This window comes from Urocitellus parryii, chromosome 12, assembly GCF_045843805.1.
Source record: "Urocitellus parryii isolate mUroPar1 chromosome 12, mUroPar1.hap1, whole genome shotgun sequence".
Taxonomy (NCBI): Eukaryota; Metazoa; Chordata; class Mammalia; order Rodentia; family Sciuridae; genus Urocitellus; species Urocitellus parryii.
Genome location: NC_135542.1, coordinates 103,222,201 through 103,239,571, shown reverse-complemented (window position 1 = coordinate 103,239,571; position 17,371 = coordinate 103,222,201). Strand labels below are relative to the sequence as shown.

At 40.6% G+C, this 17,371-nt stretch overlaps 2 protein-coding genes across 2 annotated transcripts in view; one reads left to right on the top strand and one right to left on the bottom strand.

Moving 5' to 3' along the window:
- Positions 1 to 17,371, top strand: part of Trabd2a (TraB domain containing 2A) — a 133,584-nt gene that overhangs the window by 47,410 nt on the left and 68,803 nt on the right.
- Positions 7,573 to 8,596, bottom strand: Tmsb10 (thymosin beta 10). Its single transcript, XM_026413805.2, has 3 exons — positions 8,516 to 8,596; positions 8,109 to 8,223; positions 7,573 to 7,846 (listed from the first exon to the last, which is right to left on the bottom strand). The coding sequence occupies exons 2-3, from the start codon at positions 8,206 to 8,208 to the stop codon at positions 7,812 to 7,814; spliced, it is 135 nt and encodes a 44-aa protein (XP_026269590.1). The 5' UTR covers positions 8,209 to 8,223; positions 8,516 to 8,596; the 3' UTR covers positions 7,573 to 7,811.

The following is a 17,371-nucleotide window of genomic DNA, read 5'->3' as shown; positions in this document are numbered from 1 at the left end:
AACAAAATAGTGATAACATTTGTATTAAAAAAGTAATTCAGGGGCTGGGGATGTGGCTCAAGAGGTAGCGCGCTCGCCTGGCATGCGTGCGGCCCGGGTTCGATCCTCAGCACCACATACAAACAAAGATGTTGTGTCCGCCAATAACTAATAAATAAATAAATATTTTAAAAAAATAAATAAAAAAGTAATTCAGAGAAAAGCTTCTACTTATTTATGTATTTTTGGTACCAGGGATTGGACCCAGGGGTACATAACCACTAAGCCACATACCCAACCCTTTTTATTTTTTATTTTGAGACAGGGCCTCATGAAGTTGCTTAGGGACTCCTAAGTGGCTAAGGCTGGCTTAGAACTTGTGATCCTCCTCCCTCAGCCCCCCAAACCACTGGGATTACAGGTGTGCATCACCACACTCACTCAGCTGAAAAGCTTCTTTTTAGCCACAGATTTAGCCTTTGACTACTCTGATTTAAAAGTGAGCATTTTTCTTGGCAGAGTTGCCTTAATAGAAAACAGTGTTTCTCTATAATGTACAAACTTCTTTAGTAAGTTTAGGTGTTTGATAGCCTTAAATGGTATTTACAGAACGAATGTTTAGCATTGAGGTTTAGTCTTCTGAATTTCATCAGGGAGTTTAAAAAATATAATAAGCTTACTGTCCTTTCAGTTTTAAATCAGGAAACAGAATTCTACAATTCCATATTTTGTCACTAATCTAGGTTTTCTGTTCATTTTACCTGTAAGAAAGTGAGGTTCAGAAGAATATATTTGTTTGTCCTCAGCTATGACCTGGGCCTAAGACCCAGGACTTAGCAGATGCCTGACAAACTATAGTTGAATAAATGGAAAAAGCAATGGAATTACTATAGTGAATAGCCATAGTTCCTTCTGTTTTTCTGGCCCTAAGTGTTATAGTTTGGATCTGGAATGTTTCTCAAAGGCTCCTCTGTGGAAGGCTTGATCCCCAGCTGATAGTAATATTGGGAGGTGGTGGAAAGTTTAGAAGATGAGGCCTAGTTGGAATAATTAGGTCAATGGGGGATGTCCTTGAAGGTCATATCTTGTCTGAGTCTCCTTCCTTTTCCTCTTTTTCTCTCTTGCTTTCCTGTGTGTCAAGAGGTAAGAGGCCTTTTCTGCTTCCACGTTCCCACTGCCATGGGCATTCTGCCTCATTTTAGACCCAAAGCAATGCAGTCAACTGACCATGACTGAAATCTCTGAAATCATGCATCAAAATAAATATTTCTACCTTTTAAGTTGTTTATCTCAGGTATTATGTTACAGAGATAAAAACCTGACTAACTCACTAGCCATTGGGTTTCACCAACCCACTATATGTATATTTAGAGACAGAGTCTTGCTAAGTTGCTGAAACTGGCTTTGAACGTGTGATCCTCCTGCCTGCCTCAGCCTCCTGAGCTACTGAGATTACAGGTAGCACCACCATGCCTGGCTTCATGATCTCATTTTATCATCTCTTTATACAATGTGTTGGCCATAAAATTAATTTATGTTATTTATTTGGGAACCTGAAAAACTTTCTCTCTTCCAAGTAGGACTGAGTCTCACCCTATGTACTTTGTGGAAAATGTCCTGGATGCTTTAGAATCCTGCTTTGAAACTTCAAACAGAGAAATGAAGTCACATAAATGAGTAAAATTTTTTGTTTTCTGTTACAACTTCTATAATTGCCCAGGTATCTGAAGTCTTGCTAATTCTCCCTCTGAAATATCCTTTATATCTTTCTCGCTTTCCTATTCCTATAGTCAGTGGTGTGTGATGGAACTTGAAAGAGCCAATACTTAATTTTCAGAAAGTGGTCAAGTCGGTTATTATATGGTTGACATCTTGAAATATTGGTAATATTGGTAATAATTCATACCACAAAAATCAGCAAATGATACACATCAATTGCTTCTCATCTTTAGCCTGAACTGAGCAGATGGGTAGACATTTACCAGCATCTCACCACATATAGGTCCTTCCCTAATTTAGTCTTTATTACCTTTTTTTTAAGCTGTAGATGGATACAATATCTTTATTTTATTTATAAAAACCCATATAGGTTCAACACCATATATAAATAAAATAAAGTATTGAAACCAGTGCCTCACCCATGCTAGGCAAGCATTCTACCACTGAGCTACAACCCAAGCCCCTTTATACATTTTGCCTGGACTGTTAAAAAAATCTTACTAACTGGGGCTGGGGATGTGGCTCAAGCAGTAGCGCACTCGCCTGGCATGCGTGTGGCCCTGGTTCGATCCTCAGCACCACATACCAACAAAGATGTTGTATCCGCCGAAAACTAAAAAAAAATAAATATTAAAAAGTTCTCTCTCTCTCTCTCTCTCCCTCTCTCTCTCTCTCTCTCTTAAAAAAAAAAATCTTACTAACCAGTATTTCTGCACTTGGATCCTTTTCATTCTAGCAAATTTTTAGAGTATTTTTTACTATAAATAACAGAAAACGTCATTACAGATTTCTTAAATATGAGAAAAAATTATTATTTCACATACCAAAAAGTTCAAAGATAGGGCACTTTCAAGAAAACCCTACACCTCACAGGCTTACCAAGTGCCCAAATTCTTTCTATTTTTCAACATTGCCCCTCTCATCCTGTTAGTATTTCCCTTAATGGCTTTAAGACAACTGTCATGATTCAAATATCACATCCTTTCGTAATGATGTTTATATATTTTCACTAGGTACAATCTTCTAAAAAGCCAGTAAGCAGATTTCTCCTTCAGTCTCTTGACAGAATAAAAACCCACACTAGTTTTTGGGTTTTTGTTTGGTACCAGGGATTGAACCCAGGGGCACTTAACCTCTGAGCCACATCCCAGCCCTTTTTTATATTTAGAGACAGGGTCTTGCTGAGTTGCTTAGGGTCTCACTAAGTTTCTGAAGCTGACTTTGAACTCTTGATCCTCCTGTCTGAGCCTCCCGAGCCTCTGGCATTACAAGGCATGTGCCACTACACCCAGTCCACACTGGTTCTTAAGACAATCACTAACTAAGGTAATAGAATTACCAGGATTGGTTCAGATCACTGGTTCCTAACCCTTTAAAATGAACATATTATTATATATTAAATATTTCATAATACTCCTCTTTTTTGAAACGAAAATCAAAGATGATAAAACCTACCCACACACATAAAAATATAAATCACTATAAACCCTAACTGGGATATAAACCTGAAATAAAGATAATTATTAAAAATTAAGGGGCTGAGGACATAGCCCAGTTGGTAGAGTGCTTGCCTTGCATACATGAGGCCCTGGGTTCAATCCCCAGCAACACCAAAAAAAAAAAAAAAAATTATATGTATGTGCATTTCGATATATATGACAAATTGTATTATGGGTCCCCATTATTTCTTGCTCTCCCTATATCAGAATTATACACCTCAGCCTGATGGCTTGTGACTTACATTATCTCAATTTAGATAAGGCTTGCTTTACAACTTGCTTTGACCAATGTTATATGAAAGAAAGTGGCACGTCTGAGAAAAACTTGAAAAACCATCAAATGACTCCAGTATTCCTCTTTTCCTTTGCCATAATAACAGTTTTACTTAGCTTTCCATATGAAAAATTGTGGAACAGATGCAAAATGGCAGCTAATATATAAACATATACATCTTTGTAGTTATAAGCCATTGAGATTTGGCAAGGGGCTGTTTGTTACCGTAATATAACCTATCAAAATATGACTAACACAATATGAAATAAGATATTCTAGCATATAAAAAAGAAGTCTGCATTTGATGAATGTTTTCACCTATGTTTTGTGACCCAGCAACTTTAGATAAACACTGATACCAAAGAAAGAATTTAGAAACCAAGATATTTCTATTAGTGCCACGATTTTCTGCAGTGGTGATCAACTCTTAGTGAAGCTGTAAATTTAAAAAAAAAAAAAAAGCATCCTACCAGGAACTGTGGCACACACCTATAATCCCAGCTGCTAGCCAGCCTCAGCAATAGCAGGCGCTAAGCAACTCAGTGAGACCCTGTTTCTAAATAAAATACCAAAAAAAGGGGGTGGGGTGGGGATGTGGCTCAGTGGTTGAGTGCCCCTGAGTTCAATCCCAGTACTCCACCCAAAATAAGCATCTTTCAATTTATATAGTAGTTTACATCCTGGAAAATGAAGTCTATAATAAAATTGAGCAAAATTAGTTGCTGCCAGACTTATATAATTATGAAGAAATCCTTCATCTACATGAATGTAAGTCATGGGTCTATTTATACAAAGTTCAAAAACGGGCTGGGCACAGGGGCACACACTGTAATCCCAACAACTCTGGAAGCTAAGGCAGGAGGATCACAAGTTCAAAGCCAGCCTCAACAACTTAAATGAGACCCTCAGCAAATTGGCAAGACCCTGTCTCAAAAAATAAAAAGGGCTAGGGATGTAGTTCAGTGGTAAAGTCTCCCTGGGTTCAATCCCCAGTAACAAAAAAATTTTCAAACATATACATGCTGTTAGAACATACATGAATGTATGACTGGAAGAAGGCACTTAGTGTGTTCAGTTTGTGAAGATTAATCAACTGTATACCAATATATATTTTTCTATATGTATATTACACTATAGTCATAATCATGCCGGGCGTGGGACAAATCTTTGATGTGTGGATTTGTCTTATATATTACAGTATAGCAAGCATTTCTGGTCATTGTTCATGAACTACCAGTAGGTAGTGTCCCTAAATGTTATGACAACACCAAACAAAATTTTATCACAAATTTCTATAACAGTGAAGCCCTGGGTGCCTTAAATTATCCTAATCAAGCCTCACTCCCTGGGCTTGTCTGCTTGAAGCTCATTGACTGCCTGATATCTAAATAAAATTAGTCTTTCATTGGTCAGTCTTCTCAGGCAGGGTAGAAGGGAATGAGCAGTAGGTGTTATTGTAGTAAGATCCTGTCTCTAAATAAAATATTAAAAAATATAATAATAAGGGCTGGGGATGTGGCTCAGTGGTTGAGTGCCCCTGAGTGCCTCTGGTAGTGGTAATGGTGATGGTGGTAGTCATAGCAATGGTGGAGGTGGTAGTAATAGTAGAGGTGGTGTTAATGGTGATGATGGTGGAGGTGATGATAGAGGTGACAGCAGTGGTGGTAGCAATGACTGGTTAGATAACCATCTGTGTCTGCCACAGAATCTTCCACACACATTCTCACCAATATCTCAGATCACTTTGTCTTCATTTTCCAGAATCTGCAGTGGCTTCCAATCATCTACAGAATAAAACACACTTATATTTCTAGACTATTTTAAGGCTGATTTTATTTACACTGAACATTGCCTTTTCCCTTCACTTAACATGCTCTGGAGTCACAATGCAATGCTTCTTCTGTTGAGAAAACCCTGCTTCCATTCTTACTTCTTTATTCAAATGCTTCCTCTTCCACTAAGAAACTTCTATCACAGAGTTAATTTCTCCTTTGTTTACCTGCCATGGGTTGTTTTTTTTTTTTAATATTTTTTAGTTGTAGATGGACACACTACCCTTATTTTATTTATTTACTTTTTAATGTGGTTCAGAGGATTGAACCCAATGCTTCACATGTGCTAGGCAAGCGCTGTGCCACTGAGCCACAACCCCAACCCCTGGGTATTTTATCTCTCTCTCCAGCTTTTTCTTCATAGTAAGTTAGCACAAATCTTTTACAGCCTCCACAAACTTACTATAGTAATAGGCACTCACTGGGTGCTCAAAAAAATGCTGTTGAGTTAAATTGAACAAGAACACAGCACTGAATTTCACAGAAATCAACAACCCAATATCCAAATATTTTAACTGGTTGAGACCTATAATTTTTCCTATGATTTGAATTCTAAATGTCCCTCAGAGGTCTGTGTGTTGAAGGCCTGTTCCCCAGGTGATAGTATAGAGATGTGGTAGAAACTTTTAATGAGATGGGTCCTAGTAGAATGCCAAAGTGCATTGTGGGACCCCTGGCTCTTCCTCTTTCTCTTTTCCTTCTTAGCCATGAGGTGAAGATGAGCAATTTTGCTCTACCATGTACTCCCACCATCATGTGCATAGCATAGAGGCCTGTATCAACAGGGCCAATCAATCATGTGCAGGAACTTCTAAAACTGTGTGCTCAAATAAATCTTTTCTCTTTTTAATTATTTCATTTTAGTGACAGCTAACTAACACTGTGTAGTGTTTCCACCAATAGCTTCAAATGTGAATTAATGGTACTTCCTTCCTCTCATTGTAAGATTGCTTTTTGGACAGGACTCAAGGAGGGAAATTATTGTCTTCCCTGAACCACAGTAAAATTCACAAGTTCACCCTGCTTCTGTCAAGGTACAACAGAATCAACTAGAGAACAAGGAGGAAGTCCTGGTTTTAGCATGATATTTCAGTTGCATTCAGTATTGCCTATTATATCCTATGGGACTTACCAAATCAATTAACAAAAATCCTCCACTCTGGTTAACCTGGAAGGAGAGGTATGTGTCCAAGTGACAAGTGGGAGAATGTGTTCAGCATTCTATCAAGTCACTCCTTTATGTAAAATACTAAGTGACTCCCTTGGCCTAGTATCCCCACAATGGTCTGCTGTGGCTTGCCTGTTTCACTCACTAGATTTCAAATTCCTTGTGGACTGCGGTGCACCTTATTCCAATTAACTGCCCTCAGGCATGTCCAGTCCCCTGAGGTCAGGCAAAAATGTGAGGAAAATCTCTTAAGCAATATATCTCTGTCCTCCCTCCTTGGAAAAAAACACTCCACCCCCAAAATCACAAGTCTTTTTTTGGTTTTTGGCCCAGGTGTCCCAGGTCCCTCCTCCCATAGGCCCCAGTCCCTGTGGGTCCAGAGGGTGTGACTTACTGGCTGGGAAACCTGCACTCATTCTTTTCCCTCCATCCCCCTCTCCACCACATTCCCACCCTTTCTGCAAATCACAGCACCGCTCAGCCAGCACTCCCTCTATTGGTAATGCTTCGGTGGAAGGTTTTGAGCTGGAGTTAAAAGACAAAAACGCCAGGATGTCCCCTCATGGTTCTGGACCTTTTATTGCTTCTAAGGTTCCTTTCCGCTGTTGGTTCCCTAGGTCCCACCTTTTTGTTCTTTACCTTTTTTTTTTTTAATTCACAATATTTTTGGAGACTCCGGCCTCGCCCATTTCCAACATTTCTTATAGAGTATTTCCTCCCTTTCTTCACAGACTTTAAATCACGTTTAAAAATTTTTTTCTAGTGTGAATGACAGCTATTAAGAGTCCAGAGGAAAAAAGTAGGACTCTAAAAGCTTATCAAAACAGATCCTCTTTTGAGAAAGCATTTTCCAGAGCGGGAGTCAAAGTGGGGTTAAATTTTACGTGGGTGGTGAGCAAAAGCCAAGCAGCTAAGAACCCATGAAATCTTGTGGAGAAGAAAGTAAAGCCAAAATTAAAAAATGGTCCCTCGGAGCCAGCCCATCCTACGACCCCCTCCTCTACTCTGCCGCATAACTCCACTCTAGTGAATTGGACTTTGCTGCAGGGGCACTGCCCACGCATACTCAACCAAAATAGATTCAGACCACGCCAGCCATGCCACGAGGTGTTTTATTTTAATTAATCATACAAATAATTTTCTATAATATCCCAGGGCAAACCGGAGAATTTGGCAGTCCGATTGGGTGTCCCCTCAGGTACCAACAGGCCGGTGGCATCGGCGCGGAGTGCCTGGGTTCACAGTGCAGCTTGTGGCTCGTGTCCATCTTGCAGGTGGCTCTTCCTCCACATCACGACGGGGGTCTCAGAGATGATGGGGGTGGGGAATCCTCTAGGCTCTTAGGAAATTTCACTCCGCTTTTCCTGCTCAATGGCTGCGGAGAGCGGGAAGCGGGCACTGGGGGTTGAAGCACCTTACAATCCCCACAAACGATGCACTCCCAAACCTGGCACCCACCAGGTCTGGGAGTTAAGAGGCTTGGGGCGGGGGAGACAGAGCACTTTGTGTAACCTTAAGGGTAGCAGGGGCCGCCCAAACCAGGGGCATTGGCCGGGTGGGGGTACGGTTGGCACGGAAAGGGCGGGTAGGGGGACTGCGCATGGAGGCCACGGACCCGGAGGCTGGGGCGCACTTACTCTCTTTGGTCGGCAGGGTGTTCTTCTCCTGCGTCTCGGTTTTCTTCAGCTTGGCCTTATCGAAGCTGGCGATTTCCCCCATGTCCGGCTTGTCTGCCATTTTCTTAAAACAATACTGGTGGGCAAACCACGGAAGTTGGCCAAAGGCTGGGGCCAGCGCCCCCTCCCCGCACTCTCCGCCGACGCCTCTCGACTAGGCACTCCCTCCCGGGCGTTCCCGGCAGCGCGGAAGCCGAGGTTCTGGGTGCGTCCAGCACCCCCCTCCGAAGAAGACCCAGGGCGTGGCCGACGGGCTCTGGAGTCCCGCCTGGGAAGGGCGCCTGTTGCGGCCGTGGCCGCGGCGCTCCAACGGGTAGCACTAGCCCTGACCCCACCCGGCCCGATTCCCGCCCCAGAGTAGCGCTCACCGTGAATTCTTGCTCCAAACCGATTTCCAGATGCTCCCACTCGCGTTGCTGCAGCAAGAGACAAAAGAGTGGCGCCCGCCCCTCGCCTTATATACCCGAAGCCCCGCCCCGCCTCTCTCCCGCCGCAGCGGGGGAGGCGCCGGCACCGGAGGGGCGGGGCAGTGCAGGCCGCTCACTCCACACCGCGCCCTCCCGGGCCGGGCTGGACTGGGCGCCGCCCTTCCCGCGCCCCGAACCCTAGCTCGTTGTGTTTCGAGGTGGGGAAGGAGGCACTGAGCCTGTGGGTTTTCTTTTGGGGCTGCGTACCCCTCCCTCCGAGAATTGGCTGCTCAACCCGCAGGAAGGGCGTGGGGGGCGATGGGGGAAGGGATGTGTGTGGGGGGGAGGGAGAGAGAGAGAGAGTGAGTGTGAGTGTGTGTGTGTGTGTGTGTGTGTGTGTGTTTATGTGTGGTGAGTAGTTGTGGATGTGCGGGCGTGCCCGGTCGCTGCAGCAACCCTTGCTTGCAGGCGACTCCCCACCCTTGTTGCCCCATGTCTCTTGCATTTGCCCCTCCAGGATCCCCTTCCCTTTCCCCTTTTCTTGTGTCGGGTGCTCCTTAAACGCTGTTACAAGCATTGTCTGAAGGGCGGAGGAGGGAGCCTGGAGTCCCTAGAAGGCGCACGGTGTTCCTCCTCCCGCAGGCCTCCAAGGAACACTATATCGGAGGGTGCGGCTTTCCTCCTTGAATTAACCTTGAAGATGATGTGGAAAACCTCATTTCTACAAACGTTCTTGTCTTTATTAGCCCGTGGCAGGAGTGGTATAATGTAATTATTCAAATCTTCCCTAGAAATGTTGAATTTTCACCCTGTGCAACACCTTTCATATTAAGTTCCATTATTTAGCTGTACAGGGGTGAAGCTGGTAACTACCACCATCATCACTATTGTCATCTTCCTCCTCCTCCTCCTCCTTTTTTTTGTCTTGAACTTTCTTTTTTTCCATTGTCAAGGAGTATTGTCAAGCTCTATTAAAGTGGGATTTGGTGGAAACATTCTAACTTCTATTCAGTCCCTGCCTTATTTTATCTACTTTTCTCATATTCTCTCGGTGTGTTTGGAACAGTGGGAAGAAAGCTTAGATTTATTGATTTGTTATATCAAACTCCTGTGTGATATTAGGCAAATATTTTCCTGCACCTTAGTTTCTTCACCCATAAAATAGGGAAGCATAAATGATATAAATAATAGGGACCGAGTGGGTGCTTAATATGCAGTTCCATTAGAAGGTCACTTTATTATTGTGCTGGTCAACGCATGTACAAATACTGCGTAAAAAGCACCCCAAAACCCAGTGACTTAAAATAATCATTTATTCTCATTCATATCTGCAGGTCAACTTATGCTTGGCTCCTAGCCAAAGGTGTCTCATTCTCTGGTCTTGGGGTTAGCTGGAGCTTGTTCTTCTTAGGAGGATAGCAAGCCAGCCAGAGGGCTATAGAACAGGAGAATATAGAAGTGTTAAAGTGTAAAAACATGTCATATCTGCTAACTTTCCACTGGCTAAGCCTGTCATTAATGGCATGGAGTATATTCCAGTCATGGTAGGAGAGGAAGGGGGGTGAACATTTCCTGAATGAAAATCAAACTTCACAGTCTGGTTTGGCAAACAAATATAAAAGCAGACTTCAAGGTGGCTTAAGGAAATAAAAGTTTATTTTCTACCTGTGCAGCAACATTCTATGCTAATTTTCTGATCACTGAGCTTCCTTCTTGGTGGCTCAGGCTTCCAGGCCCCTTCTCTCTTGTTACCATGCTCTCCTAAGTCCTGGAAGTGCATTCTATTCAGTCAGTGAATGAGGAAAGAGGAAAGGATAAAGGACTGTTAGCAAGAGATATCACTCTCTAGTTCTTATCTTCTTGAAAAGTATTTCAGTCAAGAGGTTTATATAGAAAAACAAAAATATTAAGTAAAATGGAAGTAAACCCTGAGGTACATGGAACAGGCCCCTACCTCCAAGAGGTAAATGTCCTGGGGTTTTCCATGTGGCTGGTGTTTATATTGGTCTGGAAACCTCCCTTCTCATATATTATGTATTTGGGGTGGTTACCATGGTTTCTCACCAAGCCTTAGTGCCTTGGTGCTCTGAGCAGGCCTTAAAGTTGGAAACTCCCTTAGGGTGGTTATATCTTTTTCTTTTTAGTTTTTAGAAGGTAGTATCTGATGGTGAAGGAGGCTGGTTTATGGGCAGTGTGGAATGATCTTTTGTCACTCAAGATAAAATTAGCCCTACTTTCTCTCCCTCCATTCCCCTGCTCATACCTAGCTACCTATACTAATAGGACTACTCTAGATTGTTATGGACCAGACTTAGAAGTAGTCCCTATTACTCTCTGTCCTTTTTTTTTTTTTTTTTTTTTTTTTGTCAGAAGTTGGTCTCATGGTCTCACAAAACTGTAAGGGATGATGGGAAATGTAGACTAGCCATACTCTGGAGAAAAAGAAAGCAGTGTTAGACTTGAAGCAGTCTCTGCTGCCTACCATTAAAGAATTTGCTAAACTTGAACATAAAAATATCCAGAGATTACTACTCTTTGGAAGGTTTCACTGGTACTTGATTACTCTTCACTGTAATGAATTCCTAGGTCCTTTCTGAGTATGGAAAAATTCAATCATCCTAATTTGGATCCATGGTGAACTTCAATTCCAGTTTTTCTTTATTTAGGAAACAAAGGAATCTAATCTCCTAAATATAGCTATGGAGACAAACATTTAGAGAAAGAGCAAGCATGCAGAATTCCCCCCCCCCCCCACAAAAGGAGTTCTTAGTGAACTTGCTGACAACCTGTATTCTGTTCAGTGCAGCTCTGTGACCCATCTCTATAAAGTAGCTAGCCTTTTTGGCATTCATTGCTCAAGAACAATGACAGATCTGTTAGTTTCATCTAATCTTATGGGAAGTGACTTTAAAACATCTAGATTCTTTGACACTTCTCCTACCATTTATTAAGTATAGCTTGGCCATGGTGACTTTCTTCTAAGGAAGAAAATGTGGCAGAAATGATGCTTTATGAAATTAAAGGGATATGAACAGGAAAATAAGAGCTCATATTATCTGTTTGTCATTATATGAACCTATAGAAGACCAAAAACTCTAGAAAACTTTTAGAGCTCATAAGTAATTCAGCAAAATAGCAGGATACAAAATCCACACCCATAAATCAATTGCATTCCTATACTTCAATGATTAATCTTTTGAAAAAGTCTATTAGGAAAACTATCCCATTCACAATAGCCTCAAAAAGAAAAACTTGGTAATCAATCTAATAAAATAGTCAAAAGACCTCCAAAATGAAAAACTGTAGAACACTAAAGAAAGAAATGGAAGAAGACCTTAGAAGTAGAAAGCCCTCCTGTGTTCTTGGATAGGCAGAATTAGTATTGTCAGAATGGCCATACTACCAAAGCACAATATATATTCAATGCAATTCCCATCAAAATTCCAATGATGTTCTTCGCAAAAATAGAAAAAGCAGTCATGAAATTCATTTGGAAAAATAAGAGACCCAGATTAGTCGAAGCAAAGAAAAGTGAAGCAGGAGGCATCACAATCCCAGACCTTAAATTGTAATAGAGTGCTACAGTAACAAAAACAGCATGGTACTGGCATCAAAACAGTCAAGAAGACCAAAGGGAACCAAGTAGAATACACAGAGACAAACCCACATCAATACAGTTACCTCATACTAGACAAAGGTGCTAAAAACATACATTAGAGAAAAAATAGCCTATTTAACAAATGGTGTTGTGAAAACTGGAAATGCATATGTAAAAGAATGAATTTTAAACCCAGTCTTTCACCCTGCATAAAACAACTCAAAGTGGATCAAAGACTGAGAAATTAAACCAGAAATCCTTCATATGCTAGAAGAAAATATAGGCCCAACGTGCCATCATGTCAGCTCAGGAACTGACTTCATTAACAAGATTCCTAAAGTGCAAGAAGTATAATCAGAAATCAATAAATGGGATTGCATCAAATTAAAAAGCTTCTTCACAGTAAAGAAAAAAATCAAGAGCATGAGGAGAGAGCCTATAGATGGTAGAAAATCGTTGCCACCTGCTCCTTAGATAGGGTACTAATATCTAGGATATACAAAGAATTTTTTAAAATGGGCAAAGGAAACCAACAGACACTTCTCAAAAGATGAAATACAAATGGTCAACAAATATATGAAAATAATGTTCAACATTTCTAGCAATTAGAGAAATGCAAATTAAAACTACACAGAGATTTCATCTCACTCCAGTCAGAATGGCAATTATTAAGAATACAAATAACAATAAATGTTGGTAAGAATGTGGAGAGAAGGATACACTCATATATTGTGGTTGGATTGCAAATTGATGCAGCCACTCTGGAAAGCAATATGGAGATTCATCAAAAAATTAGGAATGGAACTACCATATGACCCAGCTATCCCACTCCTCAGTATCTGTCCAAAGGATTTAAAATAGTATTCTGCATTGATGCAGCCACATCAATGTTTATAGCAGCACAATTCACAATAGCCAAGCTATGGAGCCAACCCAGGCATCCTGGATAAGAAAATGTGGTATTTATACACAATGGAGCCATAAAGAATAACTTTATGGCATTTGCAAGTGAATGGATGGAACTGCAGAGTATAATGCTAAGTGAAATAAGCTGGACCCAAAAAGCCCAAGGTTGAATTTTTTTTCTCTGATATGAGGAAGCTAATCCAAAATAAGGTGGGAGTGGGGGCGGGAGGGTTGTTAAAAAAAATTCTAAAATAAAATCAGTGGAGTAAACAAAGATGAATGAAGGGAATGGAGGAGAGATGGGATAGGAAAAGACAGTGGAATTAATCTGACCTAACTTTCCCATGTACAAGTATGAATATACCACAGTGAATTTCACCATCATATATATCTACAAGACAAAACTTAAAAAAAAATAAGTAAATAGCAGAAAGATCAAGAGTAGAGAGAAGGGAACAGGGAGTAGGAGGAAGGGAAGGGAAGGGAAGGGAAAGTACTGGGGACTGAATTAGAACAAATTATATTCCATGCTTTTATGTTTATGTCAAAATGAATTCTATTGTTGTGTATAACTAAAAAGAACCAATAAGGTTTTTTACAAAAAAAAAAAAATGAGGCTGTGTGACATGAGACCATGTCATCAAAGACCACATGGTTCTGCATGACTACCTCTCAGTTTGCCTCCAGGCTCTGAGGAAACCAAGCATCTACAAGGAAAAAAGTCGCATGTCAGCATTCCATTGAGCAAAGAGAGACAAGCTGTCCCTGACCAAATTGTAGACTCATGAGCACGATTAATGCTGTTGTAATTGCTTTAAATTACTAAGTTTCAGCATGTTTTGTTACATAGCTACAGATAACTGGAACACCCATGAGTCAGAAAAATCATAACCTGGTGGTACCAGGGTCGCAGGTCCCATCTGAAGATTTTTTTCCAAATAGTTTCCATAACATTCATATATACATAAATAAATGTTTACTAAATATGTACAAAGTATCTGGCAGTGTTCTGGATGTGGAAGGTATAATAATAAGTCTCTCCAAATGCAAATCTGGTGTCATAGATGAATGACTGTGTCATCAACAGTGTTCATCACTTGAACTTACTTAAGGCTTGGGATCCCATTCCAATGTGACAACATTTTAGCCTGCTGCTTGGAACAAACTGTGTGCTGTTCACAGATGATATAGAGAAAACTGAATCACTCACCTCCAATTATATTTCCATTTTCTTTGTTGAAAAGGATGCTCTGGGAAATGTAGAACTAATGAGAGCCTGGTATATGCAGGGGATCTCAGAGGAGCCTTTGGAGATTGGCATGGGGCTTCATTCTTCAGACTTGTTCCATTTGACACTGTTATCAGATTGGAATAGAGATGTAGGTAAAATGCTGATTACATTACAAAAGACAAAATGTGGAAGTCCCAAAGCGAGCTGGATCCAGTGGAGAAATGGAAAAAATGTGATTAGATGAATCCAATGAGGATAGACATGGAGTCTTCTTGGAGTAAATATCAGTGCTACCAGCACAAGGAGATATGATGCACATGGTTAACTCTCAAATAGCCATGAGATTTATGGCTATTTATGGATGCATGGATAGGAAGAAAGGGTCCAGACCAGGTATCATTTTTGTATAAGGAACTCATTTACTCCTGCATTTGTCCTTTGTCCTTATTAATGCATATCTTGGTAGATATATTTATCTTATGCACCTTCTTCTTCATTTAGAAACATGCTTAAGTATCCCTTTACTTAGACAACCCTCCTTCATCACCCTTAAAGAGTAATACCATTGTCATTCTCTATCCTTTTACTGTGTTTAATTTTTCTTCATAGATTCTACCTCTAACCAATATATAACCAAACATGTTATATTTTCTTTTCTTTGTTTCTATATCCTGCAATAAGAAATGAAAGACCTCATCCATCTTGTTTACCACTATAGCCATGGCACCAAATACAATGCCTGGCATACACTAAGTGGTCAATCAGCATTCTTTGAATAAATGCATAAATATCCTAATCAAACTACAATGATCTACTCTGGGGGAGATGATGAGTTCTCTGTCACTGGAGGCATTCAATGAGAAGGGATAGGCAAGTGTTTTGACTGCTTATAGAGATGATTCATATGTGGAACTGGTATAGGCTCATAAATAGCAGAACATCGTCTTCCTAAATGACATTCCTGGTCTTTCTATTGTTTCTATTCCATTTGTGAAACAGATTCCTTTTGAGTGTCAGTTTTGCAGCCTGAAAATAGTTGTGATTTTTCACATAAAGGAGGTTTGGGAAACAAGGAAATCAGACTATGACCTCTATATTTTCCACAACATCAAAATACTGGGTTTTTATTGTTTGTTTTGTTTGTTTTGGTAGGTCATGTAGTTAAAGGTTTGTCCAAGATAAAATTATGATGAAAGTAAAGTAGTCCCTTGAGGTGCAGCCTCAGTAGTTATTGTTCTGTTCTGCAGATGTGTGTATTAACTTAGCAGTTTCTTAGTAGCCCAAGTGGCTAATGGCCACAGTGTGAGTGAGAATATTACTATTTCGGTTTTCACATCTGCCACTGGAATAGCAGTCATGATGCAACTAATCCTATGGAGCAGTTTTGAGGCTCCAGATTGTGTGTTGAGGACCGTGCATGTATTTTCTCACTCAATTCTCACCAAAATAGTGTGATATGGCAGTTTTTAACTTCCGCTTTACAGTGTAGGAAACTGAAACTTGGTAAAGTCATACAATATTGGCAAAACTGGAGGGACTTTGTTTATTTTGTTTTTGTTTTAACTACTGCACCACTTGCCCACTTGCCTAGTTCTTTTTTTTTTTTTTTTTTTTTTTTTTGGTACTGGGAATTGAACTCAGAGGCACTCAACCACTCAACCACTGAGCCACATCCCCTGCCCTATCTTGTATTTTATTTAGAGACAGGGTCTCACTGAGTTGCTTATTGCCTCGCTAAATTGCTGAGGCTGGCTTTAAACTCGCCATCCTCCTGCCTCAGCCTCCTGAGCCACTGGGATTACAGGCGTGCACCACCGTGTATGCCATCATTTGCCTAGTTCTTGCAGGGGAGTTTGCAAACTGGCAGCCTGTATCTAATTAATATATGTGTTTTGTTTGGCCCCATTAAATTTAACAACAAAAAAAAATTAGCTAATACTTAAACATTGAAAAATTCACAAACTGATCTAGAAGCAATGTCGCTGTAGTTTCTCAGGGGCATCATCATGACTAGCAGCTTTCCCTCTTAACTTTATTGGCTTCACCACTATTTCCTAATGTCTTCTCAGCATGGAAAGCAGTGCCAACTGCCACTTATCATATTTGGGCCTGTGTTCTGCTTACAATACAGAAATAATTCTGTGGGAGCCAACCTTCGAGATGGCTTCTAGTGAGTCCTATCTACCTATGTAGTCACCCACTGTATTTCATCAAGGTGGCACTGTGCAACTACTGACATATGGCAAAAGAATATGTCATTCCTGGGACTAATTTCCATTTTGGTGGTGGCAGCATGTTCTCTCTGTTCACCTGTCTTAATGTCTCTCTCTGATATCTCATTTTTGGGGAAGCCATTTGCCATGTTGTGAGCCCCCTGTGGAGGGAGGGGCCTAGGTGGCAATGAACTCAAGTCTCTGGCCAACAGCCAGTGAAGAGCTGAGGCTTGCCAACAAGCTCTACATGAGTAAGCTAGGAAGTGGGTCCTCTAGGTCTAATTCAGTCTTCACATATTTGTCTGCAAATCCATTGCAATGTCATGAAAGACCCCAAGCCAGAAACTATTTAGCTAAACTGTTCCCAGAAACTGTGAGATGATATACCTTTGTTGTTTTATGTTTCTACATTTTGGGGTTATTTGTTACTCAGTGATAGATAAGCTAATTCACTTTCAAAAGTAGGAAGAAAATACATAGAGTCAGAAATTAGAACAGTGGTTCTCAGCAGCTGAGGAAAGGGAGAATGGGTAATGGGGAATTCTTTTTATTTCTGGTGCTGGGAATGGAATCCAGGGCCTTTCCATGCATTTTACCACTGAGCTACACTCTCAGCCCATGGGGAGTTCTTATTTAATGGTATAGAATTTCAGCATGAGATGATGAAAAAGTTCTAGAAAGGAAAAACTGAGGGTTGCCCAATAATGTGAATATACTTACTACCAATGAACTGTACACTTAAAAATGGTTAAAATAGGAAATTTTATCTTATGTATATTTAATCACAGTAAAGAAAAACAGTGGGAAAATGGAAGAAAGATAGATCAAGAGTATTATATGTCTCAAGAAAAATGAGAAAGAACATATTT

Coding starts and splice junctions, on each gene's coding strand:
- Tmsb10 (XM_026413805.2), bottom strand. CDS start 8,208: ATGGCAGACAAGCCGGACATGGGGGAAATCGCCAGCTTCGATAAGGCC. Junction 7,847..8,108: donor CACCCTGCCGACCAAAGAGA/GTAAGTGCGCCC, acceptor CGCTCTCCGCAG/CCATTGAGCAGGAAAAGCGG.